Here is a 14710-nt window from a genome sequence, read left to right on the forward strand (position 1 = left end):
GAGACAGAATGATGACTCGGATTAGGGGGTGGAGGTGGAGAAGGAGAGACACGGATGGATAAAAATTGTGCTTTCAACGTAAAACCAACAGGCAGAGCTGCTGGACCCAGGGGGCAGCGGGAGGAGGGGATGCATCAAGATGACACCTGAGTTTTTGGTTTAGGAGACTGAGTGATGGTGTTTCCAGGGATCTTATTAACCCCAAACACCCTGCACAGCTGTAGATGAGAGAATCGAGGCTCATGTGTGACGTGTGTGAAGTCACACATGGCCAAGCGACCCAGCTGGGTCTCCAGCCACGTGCCTCCATCTCCCGTCACAGGCTCTCCGGGGCAGTGCCCCACACTCAGAGGGGTGAGCAGGAGCTCCCCGTTCCTGGGTAGGCATGGGGGGTGAGTTGGGGTGTGCTCTTCCTGAGGGGAAGAGGTTGAGCTGGGATGTGCCATTCCTGGGAGATGTGGGGGAAGAGAGAACAGTAACTTTAAAATAGCTTCAGTTTTCAAACATGGCAAAGAAAGGAAGAATTTGGGGGAACATTACCTTGTGGACACTGGAGATTTTCAAATCAGAAGTCCATGTGCTCTTAAGAAAAGGGTTTGTCTGTTAAATCCCTCTGCAACCTACTTCTCAAAGTAAGAAGTAAAAACATTCAATTATGATTTCAAATCCAAGAAGAGAGACTCCACTGCTGACATAATTGTCATCTTGGGTGACATAGGCTTCCCATAGGATATCAGTCTCCTGGGTGGATAAAATAGGGGACGGTGCCGTGACAGAGAGACAGGCAGGCAAAGGAAACGCGGGGCTGGGGTAGATGTGGGTGACCAGCATTAGCAAGAAACAGGCGTGCTTCCTCCCCTGTTTGGCAAAACAGCAGGTTCTGGTTGCTGTTGTCCGTAGATTACACCTTGAGAAACGCTGGGTCCTTGAAGCCGGCCGTCCACCCGGTTTCCACTTTTGAAAGTGCTGTGACACCCGGTCCGAGCTGGCGGGTGTCCCCACCCGAGTGGGACGGGCTGCACCTGCCTCCCTGGGGTCGCCCGAGGAGGAGGGGGCACACGCTGGCCCCTATAGACAGGGTGGGGGGCTGTGGGCTTCCATGTTGAGTGGCCTTCACTGCACCCCAGGGGACACCGGAGCAATTTTGAATGCGGAAGTTGAACTCAGAAAAAGGATAAAGTTGGCTGAGAAAAAAGATGCCTTCAAGTTTTTTAAAGTAGTTTTATTATGCTTATTTGCTCCGACTACAAAAGTGTGCCTTGTGGAAATTTTTAAAAATAGGGATAAACAAAATAAACATTTAAATCGCCCTGTCTTCATATATGCTAGACACTTCTTGGCTGGAGGCCAGACTGCCCCATGAGGTTGACCATTATCTCCGTAAAGCACCCAGGGGTGCCTGTGGCCAGTAAGGGACCTTCTGACACCTGCACACGCCAGCCAGGGAAGAGAGACATGGAGTTTACCAAGAAGCAGGGCTTTCCTCCCAAGCCTTTTCCTCCCAGTTGTACTTGTTCTTGGAAATCAGTGGAATGATACATAAACTGATGAAATAGCCACTTGAAAAGAAAGTCATTTCCATGAAAACGATGTTTAATTCTTTGGAAAATGAGATACAGGCAAATGGCAAATGTGATTTCAAACTCCACGTGAGTAGACACAGACTGGGGGCAAGTCGTAAAACTCTAGAGAATTATGCAATTAGGCTGCTTCACCGGTAGCTTTAGGTTCTTAGCTCTAATGTTTAAAAACAACAACAACAACAACAACAAAAGAAATTGTACCTGGCACATTATTAATGTGCGTTTTGTAAAAAGACAACTCTGAACTCCAATCAGAAGATCCATACCCCTACAGCCCTATATCAAAAGTTGGACAAACAAATGACCATTTATACATCTTAAGTTATAATGTATTGTAGATTATACGGTATAACTGAAGTTATAAATGAAGTTATGTTATAAATGAACATTTATACATCTTAAGTGTTTTTCATTTGTGTCATTTTTATACCTAAAATAACTTTTTCCATTTAACCCATCAGCTTCTGTTTTTGACCGCATTAGCTATGAGGCAGGGCCTTGATTGGGTCAAACTTCTAACCCAGTGTTTCTCAAAACTTTCTCTATGGACCTCAGATATCAAAACCACCTGGGGAATTTGTGATAAATGCAGATCCAATCATGCCCTGTTGCGCCTGGAACACGCTCTCTGAGAGGGGTGACTCTGAGGCATGCTGCGGTGGAGAAGGGGGGCCTAGGAGGTTAACTTTGGGTTTAGCAGACAGGAATAGCTGCCCACAAGCAAGCCCCAGGGTGCACTGGCAGATGCAGTGCCCTGGAGACACTCAAGCAGAGCCGGATGAGGCTGGCCAGGGTTGCTGGAGAAAGGTCCTGCGTTTGGTGGGGGGGGTTAATTTTGTGTGATTCATGCTTGTGAGTTGGTAGGACTTTTCTTTTTATCCTATTAAAACCACTAATCTATAGTTGAGAATCCAACAATTTAGACCGATGATTTTCTCTTAGATTCTTTACATAATGCTAAAAAATTTACTTAAGAAGGTTAATTCGTAAGTTATTAAGTTGTATACCCAAATTACAACCAGACAGTAGCTGAAAAGACGACTTGGCCATCTTCCCATGCATTCTGTCTTTCACAGTTGCTGAACCAGGCAGCAGAGTGGAAGCTTCAGGTCCAAGTGCTGAAGGAGCAGGAGACGGTCCTGCAGGCTCAGGTAAGGGTGGGGTGCTCCTTCCGGGGTGCTCCTTCCGGGGTGCTCTCCCTGCTGTTGCCAGGGAAGAGGCCAGGAACCCACGGAAGCCTGCAGAAAGCCTTCCACGTGACAGGGTAACCCAGGGCAGGAGGCAGACTTGGAGAGAAACTCCACAAAATAAAAGCCCAAGATTGTATTTAAGCAGGAAAAGAGACACTTCTGCTCAGGGACATCCAGTCAAAATGTTTGTTCATATCCAGAGAGGGCAGAACAAGGCACGTCCAGGTCCCCACCGTCCGGCTCGTATCTGCCCTCCCCGTCCTCCCCGTGACCCTATGGTGAGAACAAAACGTAAACGTTCATATGCACCATCCATAACTGCCAGCGCATAACATGCCTTCACATGTATGGTATTATTTATAATAAAAAAGGAAATGAGAAAAATAGACTCAGCACCCAAGCTTCTGGGGCCTTAGGGGTCGGTCTTATAAGAGGGGAACGAGCGGAAGCAGGGGGCAAGGCAGGGGCATTTTCTTTGGCTTTGTGATGCCATTTATATGCCTTTATTAGCTGATGGGAATTCGTATTTTAGGCTCAAAAGTCAGACTGGGGAAGGTGACCCCCAGGTCCTCTGCCCCTCCTGGGCACATGGTTCTGCCAGGTTCTGGAAAGCCACCCTGCCTTGGGTTCCAGAGACCCCCATCTCCCGGGAACACCAGGAGACACCAGGAGACAGGTCCAGAGTGAAGGGCCCAGAAAGCCACAGCGCACATTCACACCAGGTGGGGGACCAGAAACCCCCGAGCTGGGTGGCATCAGTTCACCAGGTCTGAGTACAGCCTATGGGCAATAATCTAAAACTATGTTGCTTTAAAAAAAATTATTTAAACAAAACCTAATTGGCCATTTAAAAAAAAAAGAGAAAAATAAGAGAAACAACATCAGAAATTATACCACTGTATTGACAATAATGCAGATAACATTTTAAGTTTAGCCTTCCTAAAACACGCTTTTCAACTAGGAATAGTTTATCCCCAGTAAGACCTATTTTCTAATAATATTTCAGAATAGTTTAAAAATACTAATTACATGGAAGATGGAGCCATAATGTTTCTGACTATTAAGAAAATCATAGGGCCCAGAGTTAAAAGAGTGAACCCTAGAGTTACAAACTCATACCTTGTCCGTCAAGCAGGCTCAGAACCCATCAAAAGTCATGATGAGTGGGGGAGGCAGTGGGAAAGGGGGTGACCACCGTGGGAGGAGAGCGCCCCGAGGTTCAGGCCAGGGCTTCTGACACCTCTGTGCTCCACTCACAACACAGAGCCTTGAGAGGAGCAGTACACGGTGCTACAGCCATGGCCCGTGTGCGTGATCTATGCGAGCAGGGGCTGCTCCCCGGTGCTAACTGAAGCTGAGGAACTTGACGAGAGTAGATTAATATTGTCAGACTCAGGCCCAGAGAGTGACTCACTCAGCTGGCAACAGAATCTAGGCCATTAATCATTTGTGAAATTAAAACGTGAGGTGTGATCCAATGTCCCACGTACACCCTAAAAACGTGACACGGCATCTACCGGGGGTTCGTGGGTTTGCCAACATTCCCGGTGCATCTGTCAGTACTGGGAGGAATCTGGGGACCAGGGTTGAGCCTGCTGGGCACTGCGTGACCCTGGGCAAGTCACCCAGAGCCCTTGGGACCTAAATGTCCATAGCTGTAGTATGAGTCCGTCATGAATCAATGACCCCAAGTAGGAGCCCCAGGATTCCTGAGGAGTTCTTAGTATTTCAAAACACAGAGCACCGCGTGACAGGACAGATCCACCATCTAACAAGTAGTTCTTTGGCATGTTATATCAGCTCTCATTCAGCAGCTAGGGATGGCAGTTTTTCAAGTTTTATTACACTTTTAAAAGGGAAATGAGCTAATGAGTAGGTGCTATATGCAGATTGTCTTCCAGTCATGCCTGCAAAGCACCGAGCTCTGTGCCTGACCCATCATAAGCACAATTTTGTCAACCAGTTTTTATTGAGCCCCTGAGAAGCGCTGGATCTGTGGTAGGTGCCGGAGATGCTGCACTCACGATATAGTCACCATAATGTTCATAAAGTGATATTAATTACAATATTAGCTATTATTAATGTTATCACGTAGGTGAGAATCCACATAGGGAAGCATGGGACCAAAAGGGCAACTTTCTCTTGTGTCTTGAAGGCACTTTCAAACCCCCCTTCCCCCTGCTAGTTATGTAATCATCAAGAAGAAAATCTATACAGACTAGTGTGTAGACAAGTTCCCCCTGAAAATTATCAGCATCATATTTTTAAGTGTTTAAACCTTGAAAAACAGACTATTTCCATTGCATAGGCTCAGAAGGCTGCCTTGGGTTTACACAGCCTTTGAAGGGGTGGGGGAGGCCTCTCATCCCATCCAAGGACAGGCTGGAGTATTTTCCCAGATTTAGCTGGTTTGGGGCACAATTCTCACTTCGGGAACCCGGCGGCCTGGCTCTCCGTCACACCAACCAAGGGGACAGAGGGGGTGTCACAGGGGCCACCGGGACCCACTGTCACCACAGATGGAGTGTTCCCCAGATCACCAGGGGGTGCGGGCCTGGGTGCGGAAAGCCCCTGGCAAATCCCGCAGGTGCCCACCCCGGCCCGGGGACAGGTCAGAGCACCTTGCAGGAGGGTGCCCCTCACCTCGGCAGACAGAGGGGCTCCCGTGGCCGCCTCGGGCTTCTTCCCAACCCGACCTCCCGGCTTTGCTGCGAGGTCTCCTGGGCATGGCCCTGTGTCCTCCCTTCAGTGGTTTTATTAAAAATCTGCCGCTCATCTAAAAGGAGGTGCACGTCTCTCGGCCCACTTACAGGTGAACTATTGGGGCAGTTACCGCTATTTCTAACTGTAGAATAGCTCGTTTCCCCTGGAAGAGCTTCTAGAGAATGTTCGTTTCTGGTCTGAACTATCTGAGGGAGGCGAGAATGGGCAGCACAGCCACGGAGGGGAGCCCCCGACAGCACCCCCAATGCCAGCAGGAAGCTCCCAGTGTAGACAGGACAAGGAGAGCACGTTGGGGCACTGACAGCCTGAGAAAGGCCCCATCTACCTGGGTGCTGCCAACAGGACGAGGGGCACCAGAGCCTGGAGAGCACAGTGGGAAGGACCCTCTGCCCGCGGGCAGGGGCAGGGCCGGCCACGGTGGCTCTGGCCAGGGGGCTGGGGGCCGTGAGCTAGGCTCACCCCTTCCCCCACCTGATGCCCCCTGCAACTGCAGGAGCAGCGAGAGGGGGTGGGAGGACCCCAGGTGGCTGCTGCAGAAAGAAGAGGAGGAAGTAAGATGCCAACAGCGGGCGCTTGGCCAAGAAAGCAAGTGATCGGTTTTGTACTAGACACTGAACAGGGTCTGCGGGGTGGCCGGTCCCGCCCCGGGTGGTGAGTGCAGTGGGGGCAGCCAGTCCCCGGGGGCCCGCCCGAGGGCAGAGCCTCAACCAGAGAGGCTTGGCCCACCAGGGGTAGGGACCCCAGCCAGAATTCTGAAGGCAGGAAATAGAATTGAATAGGATATGTTAAAGTGTGTTTTAGTTTCCTAGCAGCTGAAACAAATCCCGTACAACGAGCTGGCTTAACAACTGGCATTTTTTGGCGCGCAGTTTCAGAGGCTAGCGGGTTTGCTTCCTCCCGGGTCAGTACCCTCCGGCGGGCCGGCAGTCTCGGGTTCCTTGGCTGTTCCGTCCCCCACATGGTGCTGCACGTGGCGCCATCTTTTCCTTTCTCTTCCGAGTTCTGTTGACTTCCAACTTCTGGCTGCTACCTGTGGCTTCTTTCTTTCTGCCTAATTTCCTTTTCTTATAAGGACATCTTCCATATTGGATTCAGCTGGGCAACTTAACTAATAACATCTTCAAGGCCCTATTTGCAAATGGGGTGATGCCCACGGGACCAGGGGTGGGGCCTGAATGCCTTTTGTGGGGTGTGATTCAGTCTCCAACAGATAAGAGGAGGTACTGTTTGATGCACCTTGTGTGTGTGTGTGTGTGCATTTGAGTGCATGAGCATATGAATGTGTGTGTGCATGTGAGTATATGAGTGTGTGGTATGAAGGGGGTGTGCTTGTATGAGTGTGGAGACGTGTGTATGTGTGCAAGAGTGGGAGTGCACAGGTGTGACTATGAATGTGGGCATGTGTGAAAGTGTATATATATCTGTGCAGGTGTGAGTGTGTGTGCACGCATGTAAGAGTGTGAGTGTCAGAGTGTGAAACCCTAAGGCACCTTCCTCATTCCCGATGCTCCTTTCCAGCTTCAGTAATCTGGAGGCAAAGGAATGATGAGAGACAGATTTTAGGCCGCAGCGCAGCCACCATGCCCTGTCCCACACTCCCAGTGCCGTGAGTGACTTCAGGATGCTTGTCAGCTGTTGCTTGACTTTTCTTTGGAAAATCTGCACCATGGAGAGGATCTCTGTTATTTTGTTGTTGACTGCGGTAAAATTCTGCTAGTCTCAATCACTTGGGAACGAGCCATTCTAGATAAGCACATTTTCTGGGTCCCAGGGGCTGGACCCACACGCACTCTTCCAACACCCACCCCAGGGCTGGGAGTCAATCACCCAGTGGCTTCCAGTCGCTCGTCTTCTCTGCTCTGCTTTCATAACGGCGGTCCCTCGGGCACCCCAGCTGGTGAGTTGGCACCTCCCTCATGGCCTGTCACACTCCCATCCCCGTCCACCAAGTGCTGGCTCGTTGAGGCTGGAAGCTGTGAGTTTGCTTCTTTACACAAAGTACGCTCTTGTGCCTACTCAAGTAACTTGGGTGGCAAAGGCTCACCCGAAAATGCAGGTTTTACTAACTTGGATAATCACTTACTTGACACACGCTCTCCTAATGTGATTTTCCTTCAAGGCTGAGTTTCCGTCTCTCCTCCTCCACAAAAGCTTGGCTGGCAGGACAGCCACTGCCCCTACCTCCTTCTCCTCACCCTGAACCTCGCTGACATGTCCACTGTGGTCACTGCCGGACGTCACAGGCTGAGGGCACCGTGCCCAGGGACCAAGCCCCTGAGGCACCAGCCCCAAGTTTGGGAGTTCCCACCACCCCTTCAGGTTCCATATTCTCTAGAGTGACTCACAGAACTCAGGGAAGGTTTATTATAGCAAAGAGAGATATAAATCAGAAGGAGCCAAAAGAAGAGACATATGGCGAGGTCTGGGAGGGTCCCCAAACTCAAAGCTTCTGGTGTCCTCTCTGGAGGCATCAGGACATGGCCCCCTCTGGGCACAGAGACGTGCGTCACCAACCAAGGAAGCCCCTGGTGTCTGGAGTCGGAGTCTTTACAGGGTCTCCTCACCCAGTGTGGCTGGTGGAATCAGCACCCACTGGCTGAGCTCAGCCCCCTGCCCTTCCCCTCCGGTCGGGCTGATATCACCCGGTTCAGAGCCCAGCCCTCTCATCACAGGGTTGGTCTCTGGCCTGGGAACCCCCACCCCGAGACTGCAGTGGGGCCCACCTGGAGTCACCTGGTCCCCTAAATCAGCAGGTGTATTAGATGTCGGGGAGGGGGAACCACCGTGAATAGCAGACACTCCTTCCCTTGGGAAATGCCAAGCATTCATTTACCCCCCAGGAGCCAGGACCAAGCCAGACCTCTCTTTGTGGAACTCAAAGTCCTCACTATACAACTGTCCCATAGTCAAGTGGCCTTTGGGATTGTCTTCCCGAAATCGGGACGCAGTCCCTCAGAAGCACACGTTGGATTCCTCTGTACGTAGAGTCTGGGCACACGTTCAGTGCTCGATAAGCTCTCGTCAGTAAGAGCTGCGATATAATGAAGTGTGATGACGTGGTTGATTATTTCAGTGTTGTTTAAAGAAGGGCTTCAGCCATACTCACCGACTTAGGTAAAGCTCACAGTAAAATAAAATAGCCAAACATGCTCCCCACACTGAACTGTGAATCCCCTTAAGTAATATTTCTTCTCAAATAGCCTTCTGTTCTGGAAGTCTTCTGAGAGCAGCCCTAACACAGACCCGCTCTCTCCTCTGCCTACAGCTCACTCTCTACTCGGGGCGGTTTGAAGAGTTCCAGAAGACACTGACAAAGAGCAACGAGGTGTTTGCCACTTTCAAACAGGAAATGGACAAAGTGAGTGTTGCTTCTCACCCCCAAAGCACTGCCAGGCAATTCTCCTTTGGGTCCACTGATCTCTCACCAAGATATTTCAGTGCACTCCAGGAAGTAATGAAACATTTATTAAGTGTGGATGACATTTGGGCTGTATTCTTTTATTGGTAAGTATCTGGTGAATTAATCTTAGCCAGAGTCCAGAAGTACTAGGACACATATTCACTCTGGAGAAGAACATTTTCTTTTTCTAGTCCATGGATAGCTTTTCCAAAAAGAAAAAAAAAATGCAAGAAGTAGCAATTTTATGTTATATTGTAATTACTGAGGTCAAAAAACATCTAACCTGCTAAAGATGTAAAAAAATAAAACATCAATACAAATATGGCAGAGCAGAATGTTAGAGTAGAAAGTACCATTTTACAGAATCCTTCTTAGAAGGAAAGATGTGCCATTTTCCGTAACTGACAGAGCCCAGAAGGAGAAGAGGAGACCCTCATTCAAATCAGGGGTGTGCCACGTGCTCACGAAGTGGCTTTGAACAACTTACTTGACTTCCGTGAATTTTGCTTTCTTTATCTACAAATTGAGATTTGCTTTCCCTTGCCTACTTCACAAAGCTGTGGAGTTCAGATAAATTAATGTATCTTTAAAAAGTCGACACATTCTTAACATTTTTAGAAGTATTTTTCAAATAAAGTAGCTAATATGATTGTTGGACATCTTGTTTAAATCGTGTTTCTTTTCAGTGCCTTCTGAATACAAAATCAGCATCAGAATTGTGTTTCTGAACAGGCATTGATTGGCATTAAGCCTTTTTAAGTGTAGAAAGCACACCTTAAAATACTCTTGTGGAATAATATAAGTTTCACAATTCCATAAGCAAACTTAAAGAGACCAAGGCTTGTTAAGATTCACAATTTTCTTACTCTAGGATGGCTCTATCCATTTGAAAATGTTTTTATTTATTTTCAAAATGATTGAGTTAAGATTAGAATAAATGTTGGGGCAGCAGTTCTTAATCTGAGGTCCATTTATTGACTAGTAATAGAACTGGGAATTCTCTGGAAATTAACAAGAAGAAAACAATGTCTACATGCACATTTACATTTCTCTGAAGTGAGATTCTATAGATTTCATCAAATATTTAAGGGGCTGATTACCTTAAAAAGTTTAAAAACTACTTAACTTGGTTAAGACATGAAAAAATTAAAAAGCCACTCAAGGCTCAGCTGGCTTCTCAATGGAGCCAGGGGCTTACAGTAGCTGGGCCCAGCCCCTGGCACCCAAGGGTCCCTGGCTGAGGCAGCTTGGCATGGAGCAGTGAGGCCCCAGTTGGGTCCAGCAAAGGAGACCACATCTGATCACACAGTTTGTCCTTCAGTCCACACAAGCAGAGAGGAGAGCCTACAACCAGGAGCCTGAGTTCCAGGGTGGAAAAGGATGGGCTGCATTTTATTCACGTCCGTGTCCCCCACACCCAGTCTCAGGCCCAGAGACAAGCTGACATCAGCACATGTTGCATTGTTAGTGGATTCTGTGTTTGCAAATTCACCTCCTTGCTAAAATTTATTTGGAACCCCAAATCAATATCTGCAGTGTTTTCACAGTCATTTCCAGATATGTGCAGAGCAGTGAAAAATCTGAGTCGCTCAACGCATACATTCCCAGTTGAGGTTGAACAAGGCAAAGCTCTGTCTGCCTGCTTCAGCTCTCAGACTGAGTATTCTTTTCAAGGTCATCTTTAGTGCTAGGTTGTTCACATTCTGTGTGCTTTTTCATTGGTTTATTGGTGATTTTGCTGTGTAAAATGCCCCCCCAGGAGTACTGCAGAAGTATCATCTAGTGTTCCTAAGCACAAAAAGGCTGCGATGTGCCACAAAGAGAAAATGCATGTGTGAGATGAGCTTCATTCAGCATGAGTTATAGTGCTGTTGGCCGTGAGTTCAAAGTTATTGAAACAATGACATAGATTAAATCAGGTGTTTAAAAAGCCATGCCAGCTTTCTCACTGGTGGTCTTCTATTCAATAAAATAATCTAAATTTTAAGTTTGTTTATGAGACTTGGTAAAGCTAGTTTTATTTTAAATGACAGAAAAACAACAACAAAACAGTGTCCTGAGATGGCTCCGGTGCCAAAAAAAGTTTGCTCACCAATGACCTAGATGATTCCAAAATAAACTGTGACCCTCCCCTTCAATCCTCGTTTCCTGACACGGAACATGTGTTTCCTTCTTCAGCTGGTGACCAAGGGAATTTTCTTGATGTAATATGGAACAAATAGCTTCCTTGAATTATTAACTCTTCAGGATTAACATTCAAACACTCTAATTTCTGTAGACAACTAAGAAAATGAAGAAGCTGGAAAAGGACACCGCCACGTGGAGAGCCCGCTTTGAGAGCTGTAACAAAGCCCTGTTGGACATGATCGAAGAGGTGAGGCAGGCTTTCCTGCTGTAGTTACCTGGCTGCTCAAGCAAACACCATGCAATGGGTTGCCTTAAACAACCGCAATTTATTAGCTCACGATTTTGAGGCTAGGAGAAGTGCAAAATCAAGATGTCATCAAGGCCATGTTTTCTGCCCAAAGACTGGCGTTCTGGGGCTGGCTGCTGGCGATCCTTGGTCCTGGGCTCCTCTGTCACATGGTGATGCACATGGCAGCCTCTTCTGGCCTCTCTGTTCTCTTCCATTTTCCACTAAATTTCAGTTTCTTGCTTACCCCGGCTTTTTCTCTTCCTGTCTGAATTTCATTCTGCTTATAAAAGACTCCAGTAATAGGATTAAGACCCATCCTGACTGAGGTGGGCCACACCTTAACTGAAGTCACCTCATCAAAAGGTCCTACTTAGAGTGGGTCCACACCCACAGGAATGGATTACGTTTAGGAGCAGGTTTCTCTGGGGTTCCAACACACCATAACTCCTGCCATCCAGTCAAAATATTCATGCTTAGAAAATAACTATAACAATAGTACACAGAAGTACTCTTGAAAAGGAGTGAATTTTTCTGGAACGTGACAGGGAAATGCTGATGTGCTGCCAGGCACCGAATAGAGTTTGAGACTATAAATGCGAAGATAAGTCCCCCGACCTGTGGGCCAGTCCCTGCAAATAAGTGAAACAAGTCTCCATGTGAACCTCGGATCCAGAGTAGCTCAGAGGCCGGGGTGACTGGGAGCTCTGCCATGCACAAACACACGGGCATGTCCAGAGAAAACCAGCCCAAGTGGACAGTTTGCGTAGCCAGCATCATGGATGAGTGTGTGGTGAGTTTCTCTGGTTTTAACAACTGTTCAGTTTATCCCAAATTGCCACCAATCCCAAAAGGGTGTGCTTCTTATTCATATACCCAAATGCAAAGGTTTCTGGGATTAACATAGAGCAGCTTTTCTAGAGAGGGACAGATGATGACTCTGCCACAGCCCTCCCTCACCCCTGCTCAGTTTTGGAAGCAGACAGTGCCTGACTTTAAGGTCCTTGAGGCTGTGGACTGGGGTTGAAAGACACCTCTCCACCTTTCTTTCCTATAGAAAGGGACACTGGTTAAAATTTTAGCAGCGTCTAGTACATGGTGCAAATAAACAGTGTCACCCCTGACCGAGCCCCTGCCCAGCCGCCACTCCGAGGCCAGGGCCCCCTGGAGACAGATTCCCGTCCCAGGGTTGTGCTCGTCGCCAGAGAGGGTGCCGGCCACTCACGCCCTGCTGTGTGCTTGTTTTCCAACCGCAGAAGGCGCTGAGGGCGAAGGAGTACGAGTGCTTCGTGATGAAGATCGGGAGGCTGGAGAATCTCTGTCGAGCTTTACAGGAAGAAAGAAACGAACTCTACAAAAAAATCAGAGACGCCAAAAGGCCCGAGAAGGGTGAGGGGAGTCAGCCCCCCTCGGACGAGGAGCCGGAGCCCGGGGTCTCCGCGAACAGGGCGGGCGCTGACGCCGAGGGCGCCGGCGGGGCTCGGGGCGGGGCCCGGGGCGGGGTCCGGGGCGGGGTTCAGGACGCCGTGCAGAGCCTGGCTGCGGCCCTCGCGGCCATCCGCCAGCTGGAGGCACCGCGCGACCGGTCCCGAGCGCTCCAAGCCGAGCCGGGAACCCCGGGGACGGGCGGGGACTCCGTCCTCGCGGCGCTAGGCCGAGCCCCGCCGAGCCCCTCACTGGAGCCGGAGCGCCCCCTGCTTTCCCCACCTCCGCAGGCTGAGGCCGAGGGAGGCGCGGAGGCAGGGCCGCCCCCCGGGAGCAGCACTCCCCCGGCCGGGCTGGGCACCCAGGCGCAAGGCCAAGTCCAGGGCCTCCCCGCTGCAGCCGAGGCTGGCCAGCAGCCCTGGACGGCAGCGGAGGAGGCAGCTTCCCGTCGAGCCCCGGAGGCCCCTCCAGTGACGCCAGCAAACGGCCCGGCCCCAGCAGGCGAGCAGGCCCGGGGCCCCGAGGGGGAGCCCAGCGCACAGCCCCCGCCCCCGGCCGCAGGGACCCCCGGGGCGGCCGCCGACCCGGAAGGCGCCGACTCGGCCTCCCCCAGCCTCTGAGGCTGCGCGTCCTGGCACAGCGCGGCCGCCGCGGGAGCCTGCGGGGCTGCGGGGGCGAAATGGAAGCGGAGATCGGGGTGCAGCCCTTCACATGGCGCGCCGGGCACGGCAGCCTCTGCTGTTTGTTCTCAGTCGATACCTGGAGCTTTTCTATTTCACACTGGTTGATAGTGATGATTTCCCCAGATGGCCCCAAAATAGGGCAATAGCAAATTTGTATTAATTTGACATTAGGTAGGTATTGACTTCAGTTCCTTAATCAATAGTAAGATTTGGTGTTTGAAGACAGCGGTTACAATATATCATTACTGAAAATGTGATGTTCTATTTATTTCCAGCTATCATTTAATAAGCTCCGTAGTAAGTAACAGATGTTCCATATCCCATTTAAACAGTATATGCGTGACCTATACATGTGAATGCATATATGTGTGTATAGTTACACATACAAATACGTGTGTATTGATATATATGCATATGTGTGTGCATGTGTGTATACATATATGTATATAGTATACATGCCTATGCATCCAAATGTATCTATTAAACATATATTTCCCTCACCCATTTGGCAATTTCCATCTCTGTAAAATAGGTAGATGCTAATCAAAGAAGGAGCTTTACCTTGTCCCTGGGACCGCAGTAAATGGGTGCTCTGTCAAGCAGCAGCAGCAGAACACAAGTATTTAGCCCACCATTGTGTAACCCAGCGGAAGATAATCAACTGACTGCTCGATCAAATGAGAGAACAGCAGCTGTGGGGAGGGGGAGGAGGGGGCTGCAGCTGTGTCAAGAGCAAGGCCACAGTCACGGCCAGGGGGCCCCTGGCGGGAAAGAGGCCGGCTCAGCTGGAAACAGCCACCTCTTCCAGCTTCTTCCCACTCTCCCTGCCCTGCCCTAGGACCCCCCTCTTAGTGTCCCAGGGCAGCTGTGACAGATGCCACCGCCTGGTGGGCTTGAACAACAGTAGTTCATCGCCTCCCGTTTCAGGAGGCTTGATGTCCCCAGCCCAGGTGTCGGCAGCTCGCACTCCGAGGTCCCGGGTGTCCTGGCAGGGGCCGGCCATCATAGTTCGCCTGTCTCAGCCTCCCGGTCCCCTCCTTCCGCCTCCACCTCCTACCGCGTCCACGTGTCCTCTGCTCGAGGGACTCCAGTCGCACTGGATGAAGGCCCCCCGATATGTTTGCCTCATCCTAAAAGGATCTTCCCAGATCCTATTCACCAACGAGTCCCCACCCACGGGACTGGGGGTTAGAACTTGAGCAGGTCTTTGTGGGGGTACCTGTTCCGATTCGTAACATCCCCATGTGCTGAGGCCGCCCACTCGTGGCTGCCTGCAAGGAAGGGGTTGGAAA

At 49.9% G+C, this 14710-nt stretch overlaps 1 protein-coding gene across 1 annotated transcript in view; it reads left to right on the forward strand.

Annotated features, from left to right (window-relative positions):
• The window catches only part of TXLNB (taxilin beta), a 71123-nt gene extending 57006 nt beyond the window's left edge, over nt 1-14117 (forward strand). Inside the window, exons 8-11 of the mRNA XM_037844607.1 lie at nt 2660-2734; nt 8763-8855; nt 11176-11271; nt 12567-14117. Coding sequence (XP_037700535.1) covers nt 2660-2734; nt 8763-8855; nt 11176-11271; nt 12567-13355 — 1053 coding nt within the window. The 3' untranslated portion in view covers nt 13356-14117. The remainder of the gene's footprint in view (nt 1-2659; nt 2735-8762; nt 8856-11175; nt 11272-12566) is intronic.
• The last annotated feature ends 593 nt before the right edge of the window (nt 14118-14710 follow it).

The sequence above is a fragment of the Choloepus didactylus genome, chromosome 7, assembly GCF_015220235.1.
Source record: "Choloepus didactylus isolate mChoDid1 chromosome 7, mChoDid1.pri, whole genome shotgun sequence".
Taxonomy (NCBI): Eukaryota; Metazoa; Chordata; class Mammalia; order Pilosa; family Megalonychidae; genus Choloepus; species Choloepus didactylus.